Genomic DNA, 20,372 nt, shown 5'->3' with positions numbered 1-20,372 from the left:
TGACACAGGGAACAAGGAATCTTCTCTTCCACTAGTGGTTGCACCATTTAGAAAGATAATGCCACTATAGGGCTTTTTGACAACTACAGTTTCCCTGCTACCTTGGTGTATGGCCAGGGTTGCTCTCTCTGATAGAGTACTTTGCTTCTCCAGTCTCTTTTGTCAAAATCCTGCCCTGATTGAATACAAACAACCTCAGGAAGCCTTCACTAACTCCCACCTCTCATCTGAAACATAAGATATTTTCCTTTCTTGAACTCTAAGACTGCTCTTGTCTATAACTCATGGTCCTCAGGCCTTCTTCCCTGCTATGGAATTGTGCCTGTATCATCATCATCTGACTCTGCTGCCACTGCCCTCCCCCTTCTTCTGACTCCTTAGATATGTGTAAACAGCCCTTACTCGTGAGGGAAGGATTAAAAAAAAAAAAACAACAACCCAAAGTGCTCCTCCATTTATCCTCTGGTTTTATGAAAGTAGTGACTGACCTTTATATTGAATGGCTTTTATTAGAAAAAGAAAATCTATTAAAAGTAAAATATCTGCATAAAATTATGTAAATGTCCATCTTAGATAAAATTGGCACTTGGCTTCTTATTTTTGATCACTCTTCTGTTCAGTGTTTGCATATCATATTTAATCTGGTATCTCTAAATGCTCTTTTTCTGTATTTCATCATTTAATCCAGCATTCATGCCACAATTGCTTTTTTCATCTGCTAAGCTAAAATACTATATTTTTATACTTTTTCTAGCAGCATTTCAGAAAAATATTTTATTTTTAAATGTGTATTTAAAATGTGTATTTAAAATTTTAGTCATTATTTGTATTTAAAATGTGTATATAAAATTTTAGTCGTGTGTATTTAAAATGTGTATTTAAAATTTTAGTCATTATGTATTTGAAAAACAATTAGTAGTAAATCACAACAGAAATTACTATTACACCATAAAGTTCTAACAAAAGAGAAAATATTCTTTCTAACTTAGCAGGCTCTATAGTTCTCTCCTGTTCTATTGGCCCAATAACTAACGGAGAAAACTCTTTAACTGTACCTTCTAACATTGAGCTGATGAAATAAGCATCTGTTGAAACAGTTATCACCATTCATCCCCAAATACTCCTAAGAATTTATAAAGCATCTTAATTTGAATGTTCTCTACATTATTTCTGTTCTGACTGTTGCCATCAATGTTCTTAGATTTCCTTTGGCTTCGAAGATCTCTCACCATATTTTGGGAAGTTATGGATCATCACATTCCCATGCATGCTTTGCCTGAAGAAATCCAAAAGGTATGATATATTGTGTTGCTATAGCCTAACAGTGGGAACATGTAGCAGTTAGATAATTCTAAAACCTAGAGGAGTGAATTCATTAATTTTGGTCATAGGATCTGAATGAATTGGTGGAGTGGGAGAGGGAATAATTATTATCATAATGAGCAGAACTGTAGAATTCAATTCAGTATAAAGAATTTTGCTACTATGGAAGAAGACATATATCTAATTCCAGTGCAGTATTTGACCAGGTGGTTGTGGAGCCCTAGTGAAGAGCGGGCGTCAGAAACGTCCATGTGTGTTTTAATGGTGCTGGATTTCTAAGCCTCTATTACAGTTTCACCAACATTAATTCTCAGTACTGACTGTGTGCCAAGCACTGTTTTAAGCCCCTTTTATGCAGTTGACCCTTGAACAACATGGAACTAAATTGTGTAGGTCCACTTATATGTGAGTTTTTAAAATAAATATATTGGAAAATGTTTTGAAGATTTGGAATGGTTTAAAAAAAACTCACAGGTGAACCAAGTAGCCTAGAAATATTGAAAAAATTAAGAAAAAGGCATGTTATGAATGCATAAAATGTACATAGACGCTAGTCTGTTTTATCATTTACTACCATAAAATATGCACAAATCTATTATAAAAAGGTAAAATTTATCAAAACTTATGCACACAGACACTTAAGAAACTACATGGTGCTATTTGCAGTCAAGAGATGTAAATAAACATAATGATGAAATATTAAATTGTAACTACATAAAATTAACTGTAGTATATACTATACTAATGTAATAATTTTGTAGCCACCTCCTGTTGCTTTTGCAGTGAGCGCAAGTGTTGTGATTATCTCCTTAAAACACTGTGTGATAATCATGGCCATGTAAGCAGTTCTTCCCTTCAGGAAAAAGTGATCTTGAAGTTCTTGTGTATTTTTCATCATGTTTAGTGCAATTTCATAAGCTTTGGATAACATCAAAGGACACATTTAGCATGCCACTACCTGATGCTGGAAGTACTTTCAAGAAGCAGAGAAAAGTCATGACATTACAAATAAAAAGTTGAATTGCTTGATATGTACTGTAGAATGTGGTATGCAGCTGTGGTTGCCCACTATTTCAAGATAAATGAATCCAGTATGAGGACCATTTTATATATATATAAATATATATTTATATATAAAGGAAATTTATGATGTTGTAGCTATAGCTATGTCAACAGGTGCAAAAACCATGTACTTTTTGCAAAATCTGTTATAATGAAAACAGTTTTAATGTGGGTGCAGAATTGCTATAAGAAAGCATACCTGTAGACTCTAATATGATTCAAGAAAAAACAGTCATTCCACAGAGTGAGCAGAGAGTGGTGAAAAGTCTAGGATGTTAGTGGTTGGAGGAAATGGGGAGGCTGGAAATGGAGTAGAAAATCTAGGATACAGCCAGGTGTTGGGGGATCTTGGATGCCCTGAGAAGGAGTTTGGATTTTAAACCACAGAGAAAAAAAAAATCATTATATGGCAACTTAAAAAAAAAGTGAAAGATCTAAAGCTGGATAATTTAATGCCAGCAAAGGATGGTTTGGTAATTTTTAAAAGAGGTTTGGCTTAACAAAGAAAAAGTCAAGATAACAGGAGAAGCATCTTTTGCTGACCAAGAGGCAGCAGACAAGTTCCCAGATGTCATTAAGAAAATCATTGAGAAGAAAGGGGGTTTTTGGTTTCTTTTTTATTGTTTTTGTGTTTGTTTGTTTTGTTTTTTTTGCAGTAAAGAAAGTTTAATTGATATGAGGCCACTGTGGCATGTGGCAGGTGGAGTTATTACTCAAATCAATCTCCAAAAATTTGCAGGCTAGGAATTTTCAAGGATAGTTTGGCAGGCGGTGCGGGGGGCTAGGGTATGGGAGCTGCTGATTGATTGGGGATGCAGTCATAGGGGTGTAGAAAATGGTCTGTGTGTGAAGACAGAGTCCAAGTGGGACATCAGTCATTAGAAGTACAAAAGCTTGAGAAAACATCTCCAAAGGCCAATTGTAGGTTCTACAATAGTGATGTTAATTACAGGAATAATTAGGGAAGTTGCAAATCCATTGGAATAATGGCTCCTAGTCATTTACATCTATATATTAGCAGAATGCAGACCCCTCTAATTCTCTTAACCTGTTGGCTTTTATTAGTTTTACAAAGATGGCTTAGTTTAAGGGATATTATTTAAACTATAAAGTTCTCCCAAAGTTAGATTGGCCCACACCCAGGAATTGCATATTAGTTTGTTCTCATGCTGCTAATAAAGACATACCTGAGACTGGGTAATTTATAAAGGAAAGAGGTTTAATTGGCTCACAGTTCCACATGGCTGGGGAGGCCTCACAATCATGGCTGAAGAGCAAGGGATGTCTTAACATGCTGGCAGGCAACAGAGAACTTGTGCAGGGGAACTCACCTTTATAAAACCATCAGATCTTGTGAGACTTATTCACTATCATGAGAAGAGCATGATAAAGGTTCACCCTCATGATTCAATTATCTCCCATCAGGTCATGCTCACGATGTGGGAATTGTGAGAGCTACAATTCAAGATGAGATTTGGGTGGGGGCACAGCCAAACCGTATCAAATGACCAAGGGCAGTTTGGAGGTTAAAGTCAAGACTGAATTGGTTAGGTCAGAATTTTCTCACTGTTAACAATTTTTGCAAAGACAGTTTTAATCCCCCTCCTTTGGGTTTCATCATACCTTATTTTTTAATCTGTGAATTATGGAAATAGAAAAAGGCTGACAGCCACTGTAACTTCTTCCTGCTCACAGGGGCAGGTTTGGAGTGGGAGTTGCCCTCAGGGTAAGAGGAGTGAAACTGTCTTGTAATTGTTGGTATGTATTCATGTGTGCCAGGTTGAGATCCCAAGGTCTGCGTAACAAAACATTGGTGCTCATCCACAGCTTTCATATAGCACTTAAGTGAACAAGTGGACTATAAGACAAATAATGAGCTCCAACATAAGGAGAGAAAGTCCTCACTTCAGGAATCCCTGTAGAACTGACCTGAAGCCTTAAGGAATACAGGTGAATGACCCCAAGAATCAATCAGATATGGGGTCATTAGCAGAGACTCAAACACAGTGGATAAGGCTGGAATCTAATAACAGTTGTACTATAGCTTTTATCTGAAACAATTTTTCTCTCTCCAGTTTCCCATTTCTACCAAACACAAATCATAGTAGGACCAATTTATTTGCAAAATAAGTTCCAGGCCCATTATATTTGGCCTGGTTATTTGCATAAAATGCAGCGAGAATAGTTATTTGCCACATAGATTCTTTTTATAAAAATAATTGGCTTTGCTGGAATTTATTTCATAAGGAATCTCAGATTAGACCTTTTAAGAGTCTCTAGCCCAGCCAAGGATTCATCTGTGCCTGCACATACCTGTATGAATTGGGTGAATTTCTTTCTTCTTGAGGTCCCACAGTAACTTGGGATTCCTGGGTCTGTCAGAAAGTGACATTCTTTATTTACTACAGGTTAGGAGCCCTGTAAAGGACAAGGTATGACACCAGTATTTCCAAGGGGCTGTTACCAGCTCTGTTAAGTCAACCTCAGTTACTCAAAGCAGCCTGAAACCATGCCATTTCCAGTCAAAGCGTTGGTAAAATAATCAGTATCTCCAGTTGTGTCCTGTTGCAAAAAACAAAACAAAAAACATTCTTATTGAACTTATGCAAAAAACTATATTGCCATATGCTAAGAAGACTCATAATTAGTTTCAAAATTCTGGAGAAATCAGGTAGAGAGAAAGAAATATGCTCCAAAGTTTGCAGATAGAAATATGCTTCATTCAATTGTTAAAAGCTGTAAACAGCTCAAAAGGAAAGTTGTTATATTTTTGACCCTGAAAAACAAAAAGGATCAGAAACATTTCAAACAAATAGTCATAGAAAGATTATTTCATTATTCTCTTAGTTCAGTCCATACAGTTAATTCCTGTTCTGTTTGATATTCATGAATACTTCAGCTCTTCCTGAGAGTCCTAGAAGTTTTTCCCTCTATATTAATGGCACAATCTTTAAAGATATCAGAAATCTGCATTCAAGAGCACCTGTTAGAGTCCCATAGCTGATTATAAAATCACCTTTTGAAAAGGATCAAAGTAAAAATAACTGTGGATGACAAGAGGCTTAGAACAGCTATGGTTTAAGACTCAATTAACAGGGAAATTTGGTTATTTTTGTGACATACAATTTAATATAACAATTATTATTACTGATAACATACATTAAGTCATATTGAAATTATAAGAATCTTGCACAATTCTGGAACACATACCAATAACACTTTCATATAAATACAGCCTACAGAAAGCCGAATACCAATTCATACTTGACAGTGCTCACTCTATGATGTCAACATGCCAAATAAGCCAGATGTCTCTTTTGGACTTCAGGGGACCTAATATTGAAAAAATTAGTGAAATCAAAAGGACTGAATTTAGAACTTGAAATTTTGATTTTGGAAGGTTTGTCAAATATCAAAGGTTTAGAATACTTACTGTTACAAAATAGTATCATTGGTTATTCATTTAGCAGAAGTGATAACTCAAAAATTTCAAAAGGCAAAAACTTAAACAGCATACCCAATAAAGATAGCATGTGGCTACCTAAATCTCTCTTTCCCCTTTTTTTCTTTTTCTTTTTGCAGTTTACTTAAAAGGCAAAAACCTTTCATTGTGGCTCAGTATTACAAAAAAACTTTGTTCAAAAGAAGAAAACCAAATTTTACCTTTGTATTAATGTACTATTAATGTTAGGCCCAATTTTTTAATAAAACCTTATAAACAAATATATACAGTCTTAATCAGTTTGACCATAAGGTACGATTTTCATAACCCCCCCCCCCCATAACTTTTTATAATTTATTAAAGAGCAGATCAGTGTTCTAAGAAAACCATTATTCTGACACATGGATCCAGATTCTGGCCTTCTAACAGTGTGCTTTCTATTTTAATGTTCTAATTTATAGAAAAACTAAATAATCACCTTTAACTTTTGGCTATTTTGCTCACACCCACAGAGCTTCCTTTACATGATCAATCTTTTATAAATCTTTTACAACTTGCTTAAACCTTCAGTATTGTCATATCTTTTTGGGACAATCCTCAAAAATCTCCAAACTCAACTTGATTACTTTCCTTTGAACAAAAGCCATATTTCCAAGACAAAAACACATTCTACTTTCTTTATATAACTTGTATATAAACTTTCTCTAGTAGTCTCAATGTTAATATGTTAACTCTTAGCGACTTTTATTTCTGGTTAGGAACCTGGTAAGTAAGTAATTTTAACCATGTATCAGATTGCAGAGCCTAGGACAAGGACAGAGCTTCAGACAGTGACTGACTCTTCCTAGGCTAGTCGGAGGACAGGGCTAACTCCATATGTCCCCAGATCTTACCTAAAATCTAATGGCTGAAGAATAGACAAGTCAATTTTCAAAAATATCATAGAAGTAGTTTATAACCTTAAAACGTATCGCAAAGACAGTATTCAGTCTGCCTACTTTAGATCAAATGTCTAAATTTTGAAGATGTTTTTATTTTACCAATAATTCTTAAAGCTATACTTAACAAAGATTTCTAAAGTCATCTACACTAAAAGGCATTAAATTTTCTATTTTTCTGACAAAATATTTTATTTTAGGACTCATTCTTCCCTAAACCAGTTAATTAGAGTTCTTTTATATAAACATCCCACACACAACACATATAATTACATGGAAGGAAATGGATCTGGTAGTTGTAAGATTTTTTTGTTTGCCAGTTTTTAAGTTTCTATTTCCTATTTTAGACTATCAGTTTCTTGATTACCTATTCCCTGCCCTAAACAACTGTCAGCTAGGCAACTCTAAATTTGCATTTCTAAAGGGACAGCTCCTAGGTGAAACAGGATAGAGAACTTATATTTTAAAAGCACACCAATCACAGACAAACAGAGAGCCAAATCATGAGTGAACTCCCATTCACAATTGCTTCAAAGAGAATAAAATACCTAGGAATCCAACTTACAAGGGATGTGAAGGACCTCTTCAAGGAGAACTACAAACCACTGCTCAATGAAATAAAAGAGGATACAAACAAATGGAAGAACATTCCATGCTCATGGGTTGGAAGAATCAATATTGTGAAAATGGCCATACTGCCCAAGGTAATTTATAGATTCAATGCCATCCCCATCAAGCTACCAATGACTTTCTTCACAGAATTGGAAAAAACTACTTTAAAGTTCATATGGAACCGAAAAAGAGCCCCCATCGCCAAGTCAATCCTAAGCCAAAAGAACAAAGCTGGAGGCATCATGCTACCTGACTTCAAACTATACTACAAGGCTACAGTAACCAAAACAGCATGGTACTGGTACCACAACAGAGACATAGATCAATGGAACAGAACAGAGCCCTCAGAAATAATGCCACGTATCTACAAGCATCTGATCTTTGACAAATCTGACAAAAGCAAACAATGGGGAAAGGATTCCCTATTTAATAAATGGTGCTGGGAAAACTGGCTAACCATATGTAGAAAGCTGAAACTAGATCCCTTCCTTATACCTTATACAAAAATTAATTCAAGATGGATTAAAGACTTACATGTTAGACCTAAAACCATAAAAACCCTAAAAGAAAACCTAGGCAATACCATTCAGGACGTAGGCATGGGGAAGGACTTCATGTCTAAAACACCAAAAGCAATGGCAACAAAAGCCAAAATTGACAAATGGGATCTAATTAAACTAAAGAGCTTCTGCAAAGCAAAAGAAACTACCATCAGAGTGAACAGGCAACCTACAAAATGGGAGAAAATTTTCGCAACCTACTCATCTGACAAAGGGCTAATATCCAGAATCTACACTGAACTCAAACAAATTTACAAGAAAAAAGCAAACAACCCCATCAAAAAGTGGGCAAAGGACATGAACAGACACTTCTCAGAAGAAGACATTTATGCAGCCAAAAAACACATGAAAAAATGCTCATCATCACTGGCCATCAGAAAAATGCAAATCAAAACCGCAATGAGATACCATCTCACACCAGTTAGAATGGCCATCATTAAAAAGTCAGGAAACAACAGGTGCTGGAGAGGATGTGGAGAAATAGGAACACTTTTACACTGTTGGTGGGACTGTAAACTAGTTCAACCATTGTGGAAGTCAGTGTGGTGATTCCTCAGGGATCTAGAACTAGAAATACCATTTGACCCAGCCATCCCATTACTGGGTATATACCCAAAAGACTATAAATCATGCTACTATAAAGACACATGCACACATATGTTTATTGTGGCACTATTCACAATAGCAAAGACTTGGAACCAACCCAAATATCCAACAACGATAGACTGGATTAAGAAAATGTGGCACACATACACCATGGAATACTATGCAGCCATAAAAAATGATGAGTTCATGTCCTTTGTAGGGACACGGATGAAACTGGAAACCATCATTCTCAGTAAACTATCGCAAGGACAAAAAACCAAACACCGCATGTTCTCACTCATAGGTGGGAATTGAACAGTGAGAACTCATGGACACAGGAAGGGGAACATCACACTCCGGGGACTGTTGTGGGGTGGGGGGAGCGGAGAGGGACAGCATTGGGAGATATACCTAATGCTAAGTGATGAGTTAATGGGTGCAGCAAACCAACATGGCACATGGATACATATGTAACAAACCTGCACATTGTGCACATGTACCCTAAAACCTAAAGTATAAAAAATAATAATAATAATTAACCTTTATTATCTCAAAAAAAAAAAAAAGCACAGAGCTGAGACATTAAGCCAAAACCTTGTATGATAATAGTTTCTAATATACACAGGCAGGCACCCTTACCAATGGGGGTTTTCTTAAATATGTAAATTTCTAAATTGGATTTGTGGCTTCAGGGTGGAGCCCTTCAAGGAACAGGGTCAAGAAAGCGTGCAGCTTCCAGGGCCTGACAGGCAGAACCGTAAGATAGATCCCCAAAAATCAAGGGCTCTATTTTTATGCCTAATCCTGGGTGCCCCAAAAGACAAACGCTATAGGACGAGATAGTGATTTTATGGTGTATCTCATTGCAAGGACATTTTCGCTGAGGCTAGTGGGCAACCCAAAGCCAATCAGCTCAATCTGTAATCAGTCCATTCCCCAATCCATACTTTCCAGGTGCCCAAGAGCATGGTTTTCTTATTCAGTGTGCAAAGAACCAAGTATCACCGTGTAGTAACTCAATTATAAGCATCTGCCATTAGCCATCCCTAAGAGTATATCTCTTACCTAGCTATTACACACCAAGGCTAAAAGTTCTCTCATAAAGCCTCTCTCATAAAGCAATTCCTTCCTTCCTTCCTTCCTTCCATCCTTCCTTCCTTCCTTCCTTCCTCCCTCCCTCCCCCCCCCCCCCCCCCCCCGTCTTTCCCTGTCTCGGTTTTTTTTTTTTTTTTTTTTTGAGATGAGTCTCACTCTGTCACCGAGTGCAGTCGTGCAATCTCAGCTCACTGCAACCTTCGCCTCCTGGGTTCAAGCAATTCTTGTGCCTCAGCCTCCCGAGTAGCTGGGATTACAGGCATGTGCCACCATGCCTGGCTGATTTTTGTATTTTTAGTAGAGATGGGCTTTTGTCATGTTCAAGACTGGCCTTGAACTCCTGACCTCAGGTGACCCCACCCACCTTGGCTTCCCAAAGTGCTGGTTTTACAGGCCTAAGCCACCAAGCCCAGCCAAAGCAAAGTAATTTCTGATATCCTCAAAAGTTAAAAAGGTCGGATAATGTAATGCAAAACAGAGCAGAGTCATAAATTTTGAGAAGGATTTGTCTACTTACAATTTTGTGGGTTTCATGAGGAAAACAGGTTTTTCCCCAAATGGGGCCTGTGGCACCTCCTCTGTTTCTCCTAAGGAATCCCAGGCTGGCAAAAAGAAGTAAATGGAGAAACAATTCAGCCAAGCAAGAAGAAAAAAAAAAAAAAGCTTTTTCTCAAAAAAAACAAGATCCAAGAAGAGAAAAAGCATAAAGACCTTTAAAATATATGTATAGTGTAGATATCAACTTTTAGTTAAGCCAACTTTTAACCATAGAGCTTCGTTAAAGAAATCCTTTTATATCTTTTATTACTATACTCTAGCCAGGACAAACAGCCTCTGGCTTTTAAGCTTTTTCCCCCCTCAAAGGTCTTCTCCTAAGTGAAACCAGTAAGTCTTACCTAAGATTATGACTTATCCATGGATGCATGAGGTGTCTCCAAAGAGATTGCAAGCATTTTTACAATATGTAGAATAGCCCCTGAGGTAGCTCAGAGAAAAGAAAATTCAAGACAGGAAATCAGAAGCTGTCCATGGAGAAGAAAAGAATCAATAAATGGCAAAAGTCCCACAAGTATCCAACCAGAAAGGACTCATTCCCAAAGCCAGCAATTGAGCCCAGACTGCTACTATAAAAGGGTAGTCTTAGCTACTGAGCTACAGCATGGGGCAGCTGCCATTGCTCTTCCAGGAAGGAGTCTGGGGCAGTCATTTTCAAGCTTGTAAAGGATTGTAACTGCTTGAGAGAATTTTCTGAAGCTAGTTATGGCATTATTCATCCTTTTTAAAAACTTTAATTGTGGAGAATAAAAGATTTCTAAAATTCTTTTTAAAAAATGGTATACTCAGTTTCAGTAGTGACTTAATCTGAGTCTTTTACAAGCCCAGATGTTAATGTTCCAGGATTTTATCATATAAGCAAGAGGTATTCTTAGAGAGGGGATAGAGGAGATATCTCCATCATCCCCAAGAATTCACTGTCTGTAATGGGCTTAAGATAACAAAAGATGACAAGAGCCCTGTAGAAATGGGATCTTTTAAGACAAGACTCACCCAAAGGCATGACACATTTGGGATGAAGAGTGTGCTGACTCATCTCAGACACCTGGTCCTCTCATACTGACATGAACCGAAAAATTCCTGCCCTTTGGATGGTGGAGACTGAGAGTGTACCTCCACATGGTCACAGAGTCAAGCTCCCAAGGATGTAAAACAAGATGAGAGGGAAACCTCGTCCAGTTTTTGTTTCAGGGACCTGCAGCAAAGTTTGTAACTGACCAGCCCACAGGGCCAGCTTGAGCCTTGGGCTTATAGGGATCCTAGGCCCTTGTTCTATCCTACGGTGCCCCTCTCCATGACAGAAGACACATAAAGATAAAAACTGAGAGGAAAGGAGTGAAACAATATGAATATTCATAGCACAAAGTGCACGAGATTTGCTACAACCTCAGACTAATCATACAAATCCTTTTTTCCCATTAATCAGACTTTGCAAAGGAGACAGTGATTTTTACCATCAGTTTGTGCAGAGAGAGGCCAGAAGCCTGGCTGATAAGAAATTCTTACCCTTTTGCCAGCATGCTAGCTTTCCAGGTTCCTTTACTCTCAGCAGCTTTGGTGTTGCTGCTTGCTGTACCATAGCTGTGGGGCCACGCTGCATTACAAAAGAAAATCATCTCTTTCTGTTTCATGGAATCATAGTCAAAAACCTCGTTTTGCAAGATGTAGCCAGGCTACATGGGGGAACCAAAATGATATTTTTTTGTTCCAGGCAGAGGAAAATACACATGACAAAACACAGACACCAGTCCGCTTAGCATCCAAGTATTGACCTGGCAAGGCTTAAACTTGCCTCTGTTGGCCCATGTTGTCTTTGGTCCACTCAGAGTGGGGTGGGATATTCTCCAACCAGGAGTTTCAACAGGTGATCTTTAAGCAACATGGAAGAGTGGATAGTCACCCTGAGTTAGACCTGTTGAACTTTCTTCATGGCTCACAGAATGTGACCAACCAGACAAACTAGTAGAGCCTCCTGGACTTTCATCAGCAGTTCTTTCAGGGAATTCTCTCCATATATACAAATACACACAATGAGATAAAGAAAAACAAAAAGGCCTTCCAAACCAGGATTCCTAACCAAAAATTTCCAGGAGTAATTCTTCTGAACTAACCTCTTATTCTCTAACTGGGAAGACATCTCCCCAAACCCAGAGTCTTCCTACTATTTTGGGAGAGCCAGCTAGTACCCCCAAAGGAGCCAAACCAAGACCCTTGAAGGAGCAGAACCAAGAAACCCAGTGGAGCCAAACCAACTGGGAGAAGGAAGAAGGTTCTGGCTGTGCTTAGAATACTCAGCACACCAGTTTAAAGATGTCTTTCTAGGAAGGATGTCTTTCTCTACTGCAATTAGGCCCAAGCACTGTGGGTCAACAGGGCCTCACTGGGCAAGGACAGCACCAGACATGGCCTTCAGTTCCAGAGAAATAAGCAGCTGCCAGAGCTAACCTCCAATTCCATCATACTGGTGGGGGCTGACAAACTGCAGGCAGGCACCGACAAAGGCAGATCCCAGACAGACCCCCAAATTTATAATAGCCCGATGGGTTCTTCCTCCCACACAGATGAAATCAAGCCACTGAGACCACGGCATTGCAGTAGAGAAAGAGTTTAATGGAAACGAGGATGGCCATGCTACACAGGAGATGGAGTTATCACTCAAATCAATCTCCTAAACAGGTTTTTAATGCAAACAAAAGTGCCCTATTCTGGAAAAAAAAAAAAATGACACAAAATACATTAGTAAGGAAGAGAAGTGAGCACCAGGATTTAAGGAAGGAAGGGATAGGCCAAATCTATTGTTTTGTGCAAATGTAGTCAGGTTTATGATCAGGACTTCCCTTATCTATAAAACTGCTAATCTCCAGCCTTGATGGGAAAAGATAAACATCAGGTGTTAGTCTTTTGGTTGTACAACACAAAGGCTTGGACAAGGAGATCGCTTTTTCTAGACTGAGTCCATCAATGCTTTGTCTCTGAAGTCAGGAAGTACCTCAACAGTAGTCTATGGAAAGGACTGTCAATGCTATGGAAGAGAACCCTGATAGAACATTACCAAAGTCTTGAAAGATTACACCATTGAAGATGCCATCATTGTTATAGAAAAAGCCATGAAAGTCATCAAGCCTGGAACAAGAAATTCCTTCTAAAGAAAACTGTCCAGACGTTGTGCATGACTTCAAAGGATTTACAATGGAGCCAATAAAGGAAATTATAAAAGAGATTGTGGATATGGCAAAAAAGGTCAGAGAGTGAAGGGTTTCAAGATACTAATCTTGGGCCGGGCACAGTGGCTCACGCTTGTAATCCCAGCACTTTGGGAGGCCGAGGCGGGCAGATCACGAGGTCAGGAGATCGAGACCACGGTGAAACCCTGTCTCTACTAAAAATACAAAAAAAAATTAGCCGGGCGTGGTGGCGGGCACCTGTAGTCCCAGCTACTCGGAGAGGCTGAGGCAGGAGAATGGCGTGAACCCGGGAGGCAGAGCTTGCAGTGAGCCGAGATTGCGCCACTGCACTCCAGCCTGGGCGACAGAGCGAGACTCTGTCTCAAAAAAAAAAAAAAAAAAGATACTAATCTTGGAGAAATTCAGGAGCTAATAGACATCACACGAAGAATTAGCAGAGGACAACTTGGAGATGATTTTTTTTTCTGAATCAGTGCAGACAATGAGAAAGAAGACATAGTAGAGGCAGTGCCAGAAAACAAATTGATGTTAGATAGTATGGCAGAAGGGTTTCAGTTATTCAAGACTGCTTCTCACTTCTTTTACAACATGAACCTTTCTGTGATATGGGCACTGAAACTAAAGCAAACTTTGGAAGAAGGATTGGCACCATATAGAAACATTTTTAGAGAAATGAAAAAGCAAAAAAGTTCGACAGAAGTTATATTTCCTCAGTTACTCCAAGTGTGCCTGTCTTTTTTGCCTCCCCTTCCACTTTCTCCACCTGTGTCATCCCTGAGACAGCAACACCAACCCCTCCTCTTCCTCTTCCTCCTCAGCCTGCTCAATGTGAACATGAGGATGAAGTCATTTTTGATGATCCACTTCCACTTAATGAAGATTAAATGTATTTCCTCTTCCTTACGATGATTTTCTTAATAACATTTTCTTTTCTCTAGCTTACTTTATAAAATATGCATTAATTGAATGTTCATATTATCAGCAAGGCTTCCTGTCAACAGTAGGCTATTAGTAGTTAAGTTTTTGCGGAGTCAGAAGTTGTACATGGATTTTCAACTATGTGGAGGGGAGGTTGGCACCCCTAATGTCCATGTTTTTCAAAGGTCAACTATATATCAACTCATTTAATCTAATTAACACTCAGTTCTTTAGTTTTTATGCTGTTCTCTTCCCTGTTAGTTCACATCTGTACTCAGGACAAGGCATTTTCCCCATATTTAGCTTGCAATCCATACATTGTTAATAGTATAATTTTAAAAATCTCTCTTTGAAAAAGATTGACTTAAATTGTGAGTTATGACCTCAAACTTTATCATCAATCAGGTTTTTCAGTAAATCTACAGTTAACTCTTAATTAACAACTAATCTGTTAAATTTTGATTAAAATTTGCAGTCAGCTCTCAGATACGCTTTTGTCCATTGTGCATGTACCTTTGGGCTGCCTGTTAATCATGTCATTGATTTAACTTGATGCTTACTGTTGCTGCCTGCCCTTCAGATTTATGTAAACTGTAATCTAGCAGGAACAGGAAGAGAAGTCCATTTACCATAAAAGACCTTTTAAATCGTTACATTCAATTATCTTCACCTTTTAAGTTAGGTGTAAAAGAGTAAGCATACAGAGAGGGTTCAGCTATACTTGTACTCACCTGAGAAATGGTGCTTATATATATTTGAAGACATGAAATATCCTTCCTCTTGCCCTGAACTAAGTCCCTTTCTTGTACTAGCCTAGGTGTGGTGGAAATTAAAAGAAACAAAGCAAAGCAAACAAAATCTACAAGAAACAATAGCTGCACTTCAGGCCCTAATCACCTCTCAGGCAGAGGATGTATAATGACATGATAAAAAATAGCTCTACAAGGCAGTGTATGATTTAGTGCCATGTAAGATAGTATCTGCTGTGAGAATGAAGAAAGTAGAAAGAGGAATTCCTGCATGGTGGAATGGCCAGAGGGGGAGCTTTATGCTGGAGGTGAAACTGGAGTTGCCTCTTGAAGGCCTAGTATTTCCACAGGCAGCGGGTAAGGCATCCTAGGTCAAAGGAACAGAAGCTTTCTGGTGAGAAAAGCTGGCCAAGTTAGAGAATTTTTAACAACTTCAGTGTTTTGAAAACATAAAATATGTATCTTATCTATATTTTGATAAGGTTTTTATGAGAGTTATAGAGGATTTTCTCTCATGTTTGAGATACTTTACAAGTAAATTGTTTAAAAAATACTAAAACCAAGCATTTCATAAATCTGCAGTTAGAGTCTAAAGCAAGAATGGCAGGCAGCCATCCAGGCAGTGCAGAGAAGTGGGGACACCAAAAGAGGCTCAGCTGCGTAAGGTCCTGGACAAGTGTGCTGGTCGTAGATTTGGTCACGTAAAGTGCAGCTTTGCACTTTTTCAGACCTAAGTTACATGCATTTATACAACAAGTATTATGCCTATTATGTGCCAGTCCCTGTTTGGGGTGCTTGATTTTAAAGTAGCCAGAATATGTATATACATCCCAAAGCCTATGAAAGTACCATCTTTTAGAATAAATGTGTTACATAACTTCTTACCTATATTTGATTTATCTAGATTGTCTGTAATTTCACTTAATTTCTTAGTGACTGGGCAGTGTATTTAATCAGCTGCATGTATTATTCTATACAGAATAATATTAGAGAGATAGATCAGGGGTCCCCAAACCCCTGGCCGCTGACTAGTACCAGTCCATAGCCTGTTAGGAACTGGGCCACACAGCCCGAGGTGAGTGGCAAGCCAGTGAGCATTACTGTCTGAGCTCTGCCTCCTGTCAGATCAGCAGCAGCATTAGATTCTCACAGGAGCAGGAACTGCACATGCAAGGGTTCTAGGTTGTGTGCTGCTTATGAGAATCTAACTAACGCCTGATGATCCGAGGTGGAACAATTTCATCCCAAAATCATCCCCATCTCCCCAGTCCATGGAAAAATTGTCTTCCGCGAAATCAGTCTCTGGTGCCCCAAAAAATTGGGGACTGCTGATTAGATATATAGCTTATAGTGGTAACAGGAGCCATTTAGATTAGAACTATTTCATTTTAATGTGAAGAAAAAGACTTTTTTTTCATAATAGCTTGGAAATGGCTCTATTTCTCTATTGAAGAAAAAAGGACCTGAGGTGGGTGGATCAGTGTGCAGTGACAGGTCTTTCAAAGGCTTTTTTTTTTCTTTCTTGTTCTGTTAACTTTTTATGTTACTTTTTATGCTGGCTTCTCTTTCTAGAGAAGTCCCTGCTGTTTCCTTTTTTTTCTGTGTATAGGCAAGGAAGGTGAGTGTAGAAATCAGGGAAGAGAAGGTGAGAGCCTTCCTTTCCTATTTATTTCTTTATGTATTTTTGCTATGTGATATGGAAATAGATGGCTGATAAATTAGTATTTGAAGATGACTATGCCACACTGTACTATTAATGCCAAAATGAGTAGTAGTAGAAAAAGGAGAGTTGCAAAAAATGTAAAGGTGTTAGGGGAGATGGCTACCAAAGAAAAAGTGTAGATAGAGAAGAACTATGATGATAAAAAGCTACAGTTGGAGAACCCGTTGCCTGATTAGAAGGCTAAGATTGTTAAACCATTTTCCCCTTGGTCTCATCTCCTCAGGGAATTTTAGGGAAGAAGGAATAAGATAATCTTTGACTCTCATGTCCAGGTCTTTTTCCTTTTTTATCACAGTTTCTGACTGAGCATAGTATACTTGTCAGACTTCCATCTTCTTAAGTGGCAGAAAATGTAAAAGCAGCCCATGGGCTAGATAGCAAAATCACATTTGGCTCCTTTTTCTGCTGCTGCACTCTACAGGTTACTTCTGTATGTATTTAGATCATATCTCTAAATCTGTTCTCTCTCCAGGCTGAGATGACTCCTACCTGTCCCTGACCTCAGATAACCAGCAGACTTACTAGGATTTTCATCAAGTATTCAGAAAGCAGAATACACTTGAAATTATAGTATTGTTCTGGGTTTAGGATTTTATTGCCACAATTTAAGACTAAAACAACACTTACAGATCAGCAAAGTAATACTGTAATTGTATATCTCTTCCCCTCGTGAATGTCAATCCATTTTAGAGACATATGGACTCCTCTTTTTAGAAAAGAGCAATGAATAATTTTCCTTTTGCTGTTTTTGCCAGGGGACATATGTGGAAATCAAAACAACAGCAACAAGCTAGTGGAAAAATCAATTAGTTTGCAAAAAGTGAAACTGATCTTTTATTTTTTTTAAATGGTGACAAAATGAACACTTGTAATAGGATTTTAGCTTCCGGAAATCTTTATTACCACAGAACACAAAAGTAAAAAAAGAGATCAGAGTTGTTTATTTTGCAAAACAGAAGTAGCGATACAAGGGCTAGAGAGCGCACTGTTCTTTCAGGGATAACAATCCCTTTCCCCAGCAGTAACAGCTCATTTTGTGCTGTTTCAGTAAAGTAATTTTAGTACTTTGGAACTTTGAAATTTATTCAGAATAGCAGTTTTATATTTCCAAGCACAGATTGTCATTTGCCAGAAAAAATAAACTTAATTTCCAGGTTATTTGGGGCCACTGTGGCTAGGTTCAGATTTTTTGTTGAGTTGAAGTGGAAGAAAAGGGAAAATAAAGTGGTCATACAAATGTTAGACCTAGCATCCTGGGAAAGTTGTGATGTGTGTGTGTGTATGGACGTTTATGTATGATGTGTTTTTAAGCAATTGTAGTTTTATTAAAACCTTCTGACAAAGGGAATAGGAAGCTGTATAATTTTTGGAGAGTCTATTCACTTATTTTTGTGACCCAAGATAGTTCATTAGAAAAAGCATTTTCTTCAAAATTTTATTATGAATCTTGAAAAATCTGAATTTGCCAATTTGCAGTCAAAAATACTTTTGCCAACTGACCATAGAAGGTCATCGAGTTTACTAAGGTGAGGATTCCCGGTGTAAAAATAGGTATTGGAGGAAATATGCTTTGGAAGTATATATAGATAGACATAGGCATATCATTTATAATTTACATAGGATAAAGCCAGCATTTCTGATATTGCTCAATAACATGTCTTTATGGATCAATCTCTGGGATTTTAGTCCCAGATTGATTTTTTTCTATTTTTATTATTTTAAAATTAAACTTCTTATTTTGAGATAATTGTAGATTCACATGCAGGGTAAGAAATAACACCAAGAAATCCCAAGTATTCATCATCTAGCTTCCCGCAGTGGTAACATCTGGCAAAACTAAAGTACAATGTCATAACCAGGATATTGACAATTGATACAATCAAGATACAGAACACTTTCATCACAACAAGGATTCCTCATGTTGTCCTTTTATCACCACATTCACCTTAACTTCCCCAATCTCTTCCCTACTCCCAGTCCATGGCCCTGGCAACCATTGGTCTGGTCTCCAATAATTTTATGTCAGGAATGTTATATAAATGGAATCATGTAGTGTGTAATCTTTTGGGATTAGCTTTTTTCAATCTGTAATTTTCTGGAGTTTCATTAGGTTGTGTGTATCAATAGTTTATTCCTTTTTATTGCTGAGTAGTATTCCATGGTATGAATGTACCAGTTTGTTTAACCATTTACCTACCCATTGAAGGGAATCTAGGTTTTTTCCAGTTTTCAGCTGCTTTACATATAAAGCTGCTATAAACATTCATTTATGTGAACATACATTTTCATTTTCCTGGGATAAATGGCCAAGAGTTCAATTGCTATGTTATATAGTAACTACAGGTGTTTTTTTTTTTTTTTTTTTTAAAGACACTACTAAACTGTTTTCCAGAGTGGGTATACCATTTTACATTTTTTACCTGCAGTATATGAGTGATCCAGTTTCTCCACATCTTTAGCAGCATTTGATGTTGTCGGTGATGTGTAGTGAGTGATATCTCATTGTGGTTTTAATTTGCATTTTCCTAATGGCTAATGAAATGATGTTAATATCTTTTCATGTGCTTATTTGGCATCTGAATATCCTCTTATGTGAAAGGTCTCTTCAAGTCTTGTTGTTCATTTTCTAATTAGACTTTTTTTTTCTGCTGAATTTTGGAAATTCTTTATATAATCTAGGTACTAGTAAGATATGTGGTTTTCAAATATTTTCTCCTGGTCTGTAGCTTGTCTTTTTATCCTATTTGCAAGGTCTTTTGCAGATCAGAAGTTTTTAAATTTGATGAAATTCAGGTTATCAGATTTTCCATTTATGAATCATGCTTTTGGTATTAAATATGAGGTCTTTTCCAGTTTAGATCCTGAAGATATTCTCCTATTATTTTCCTAAAAATATTTCTTCTAATTTTTTCTACTTTTATATTTTATATTTTTGTCTCTACTTGTAGAATATGTGAGGTTTAGGTTGAGATTCCTTTTTTTAAAAAAAAAATGTATGGATATCCAATTGTACCAGCGCCATTTGTTGAAAAGGCTATCTTTCTTTCATTGAACTGCTTTTGTACCTTTGTCAAAAATCAGTTTGGCATATTTATGGAGGTCGTTTTCTGTTCTGTTCCATTGATCTATGTGTCCTTCCTTCTGCCAATATCATACAATCTTGATTACTATAGCAATACAGTATGTCTTGAAATCAGGTAGTGATTCCCCCCACTTTATTCTTCCTTTTCAGCATATTTTAGCTATTCTAATTCCTTGGCTTTACATACAAATTTGAGAATAACTCTTTCTATATATAAAATATTTTGCTGAGATTTTGATAGAAATTGGATTATACCAATTTAGGGAGAATTGATATCTTTACTATTTTGAGTCTTCCAAACCATAAACATAGTATCTCTCTCTATTTATTTAGATCTTCAATATATTTCATCAGCATTTTGTAGTTTTCAACATACAAATCTTGTACATATTTTGTTATATCTACACCTGAGTATTTAATTTTTTGGAGCAATTGTAAATATCTCTCTCTCTATATATAGATATATATATATATTATTTTCAATTTCAGTGTCCAGGTGCTGACTGGGTATATATAGAAATGCAATTGATTGTTCTGTTTGTA

The 20,372-nt window shown here is 37.4% G+C and overlaps 1 protein-coding gene across 6 annotated transcripts in view; it reads left to right on the top strand.

The window, feature by feature from the left end:
* LOC116463605 (interaptin-like) overlaps positions 1 to 20,372 on the top strand; it is a 219,127-nt gene that overhangs the window by 2,595 nt on the left and 196,160 nt on the right. For all 6 annotated transcript variants that reach the window (XM_058434757.1, XM_032146789.2, XM_058434759.1 and 3 more), the window contains exon 2: positions 1,202 to 1,293. In XM_058434757.1, coding sequence (XP_058290740.1) covers positions 1,202 to 1,293 — 92 coding nt within the window. The remainder of the gene's footprint in view (positions 1 to 1,201; positions 1,294 to 20,372) is intronic.

Source organism: Hylobates moloch, unplaced genomic scaffold (genome assembly GCF_009828535.3).
Source record: "Hylobates moloch isolate HMO894 unplaced genomic scaffold, HMol_V3 SCAFFOLD_44, whole genome shotgun sequence".
In the NCBI taxonomy this organism is placed as follows: Eukaryota; Metazoa; Chordata; class Mammalia; order Primates; family Hylobatidae; genus Hylobates; species Hylobates moloch.
This window is presented reverse-complemented; position numbering and strand designations above follow the sequence as displayed.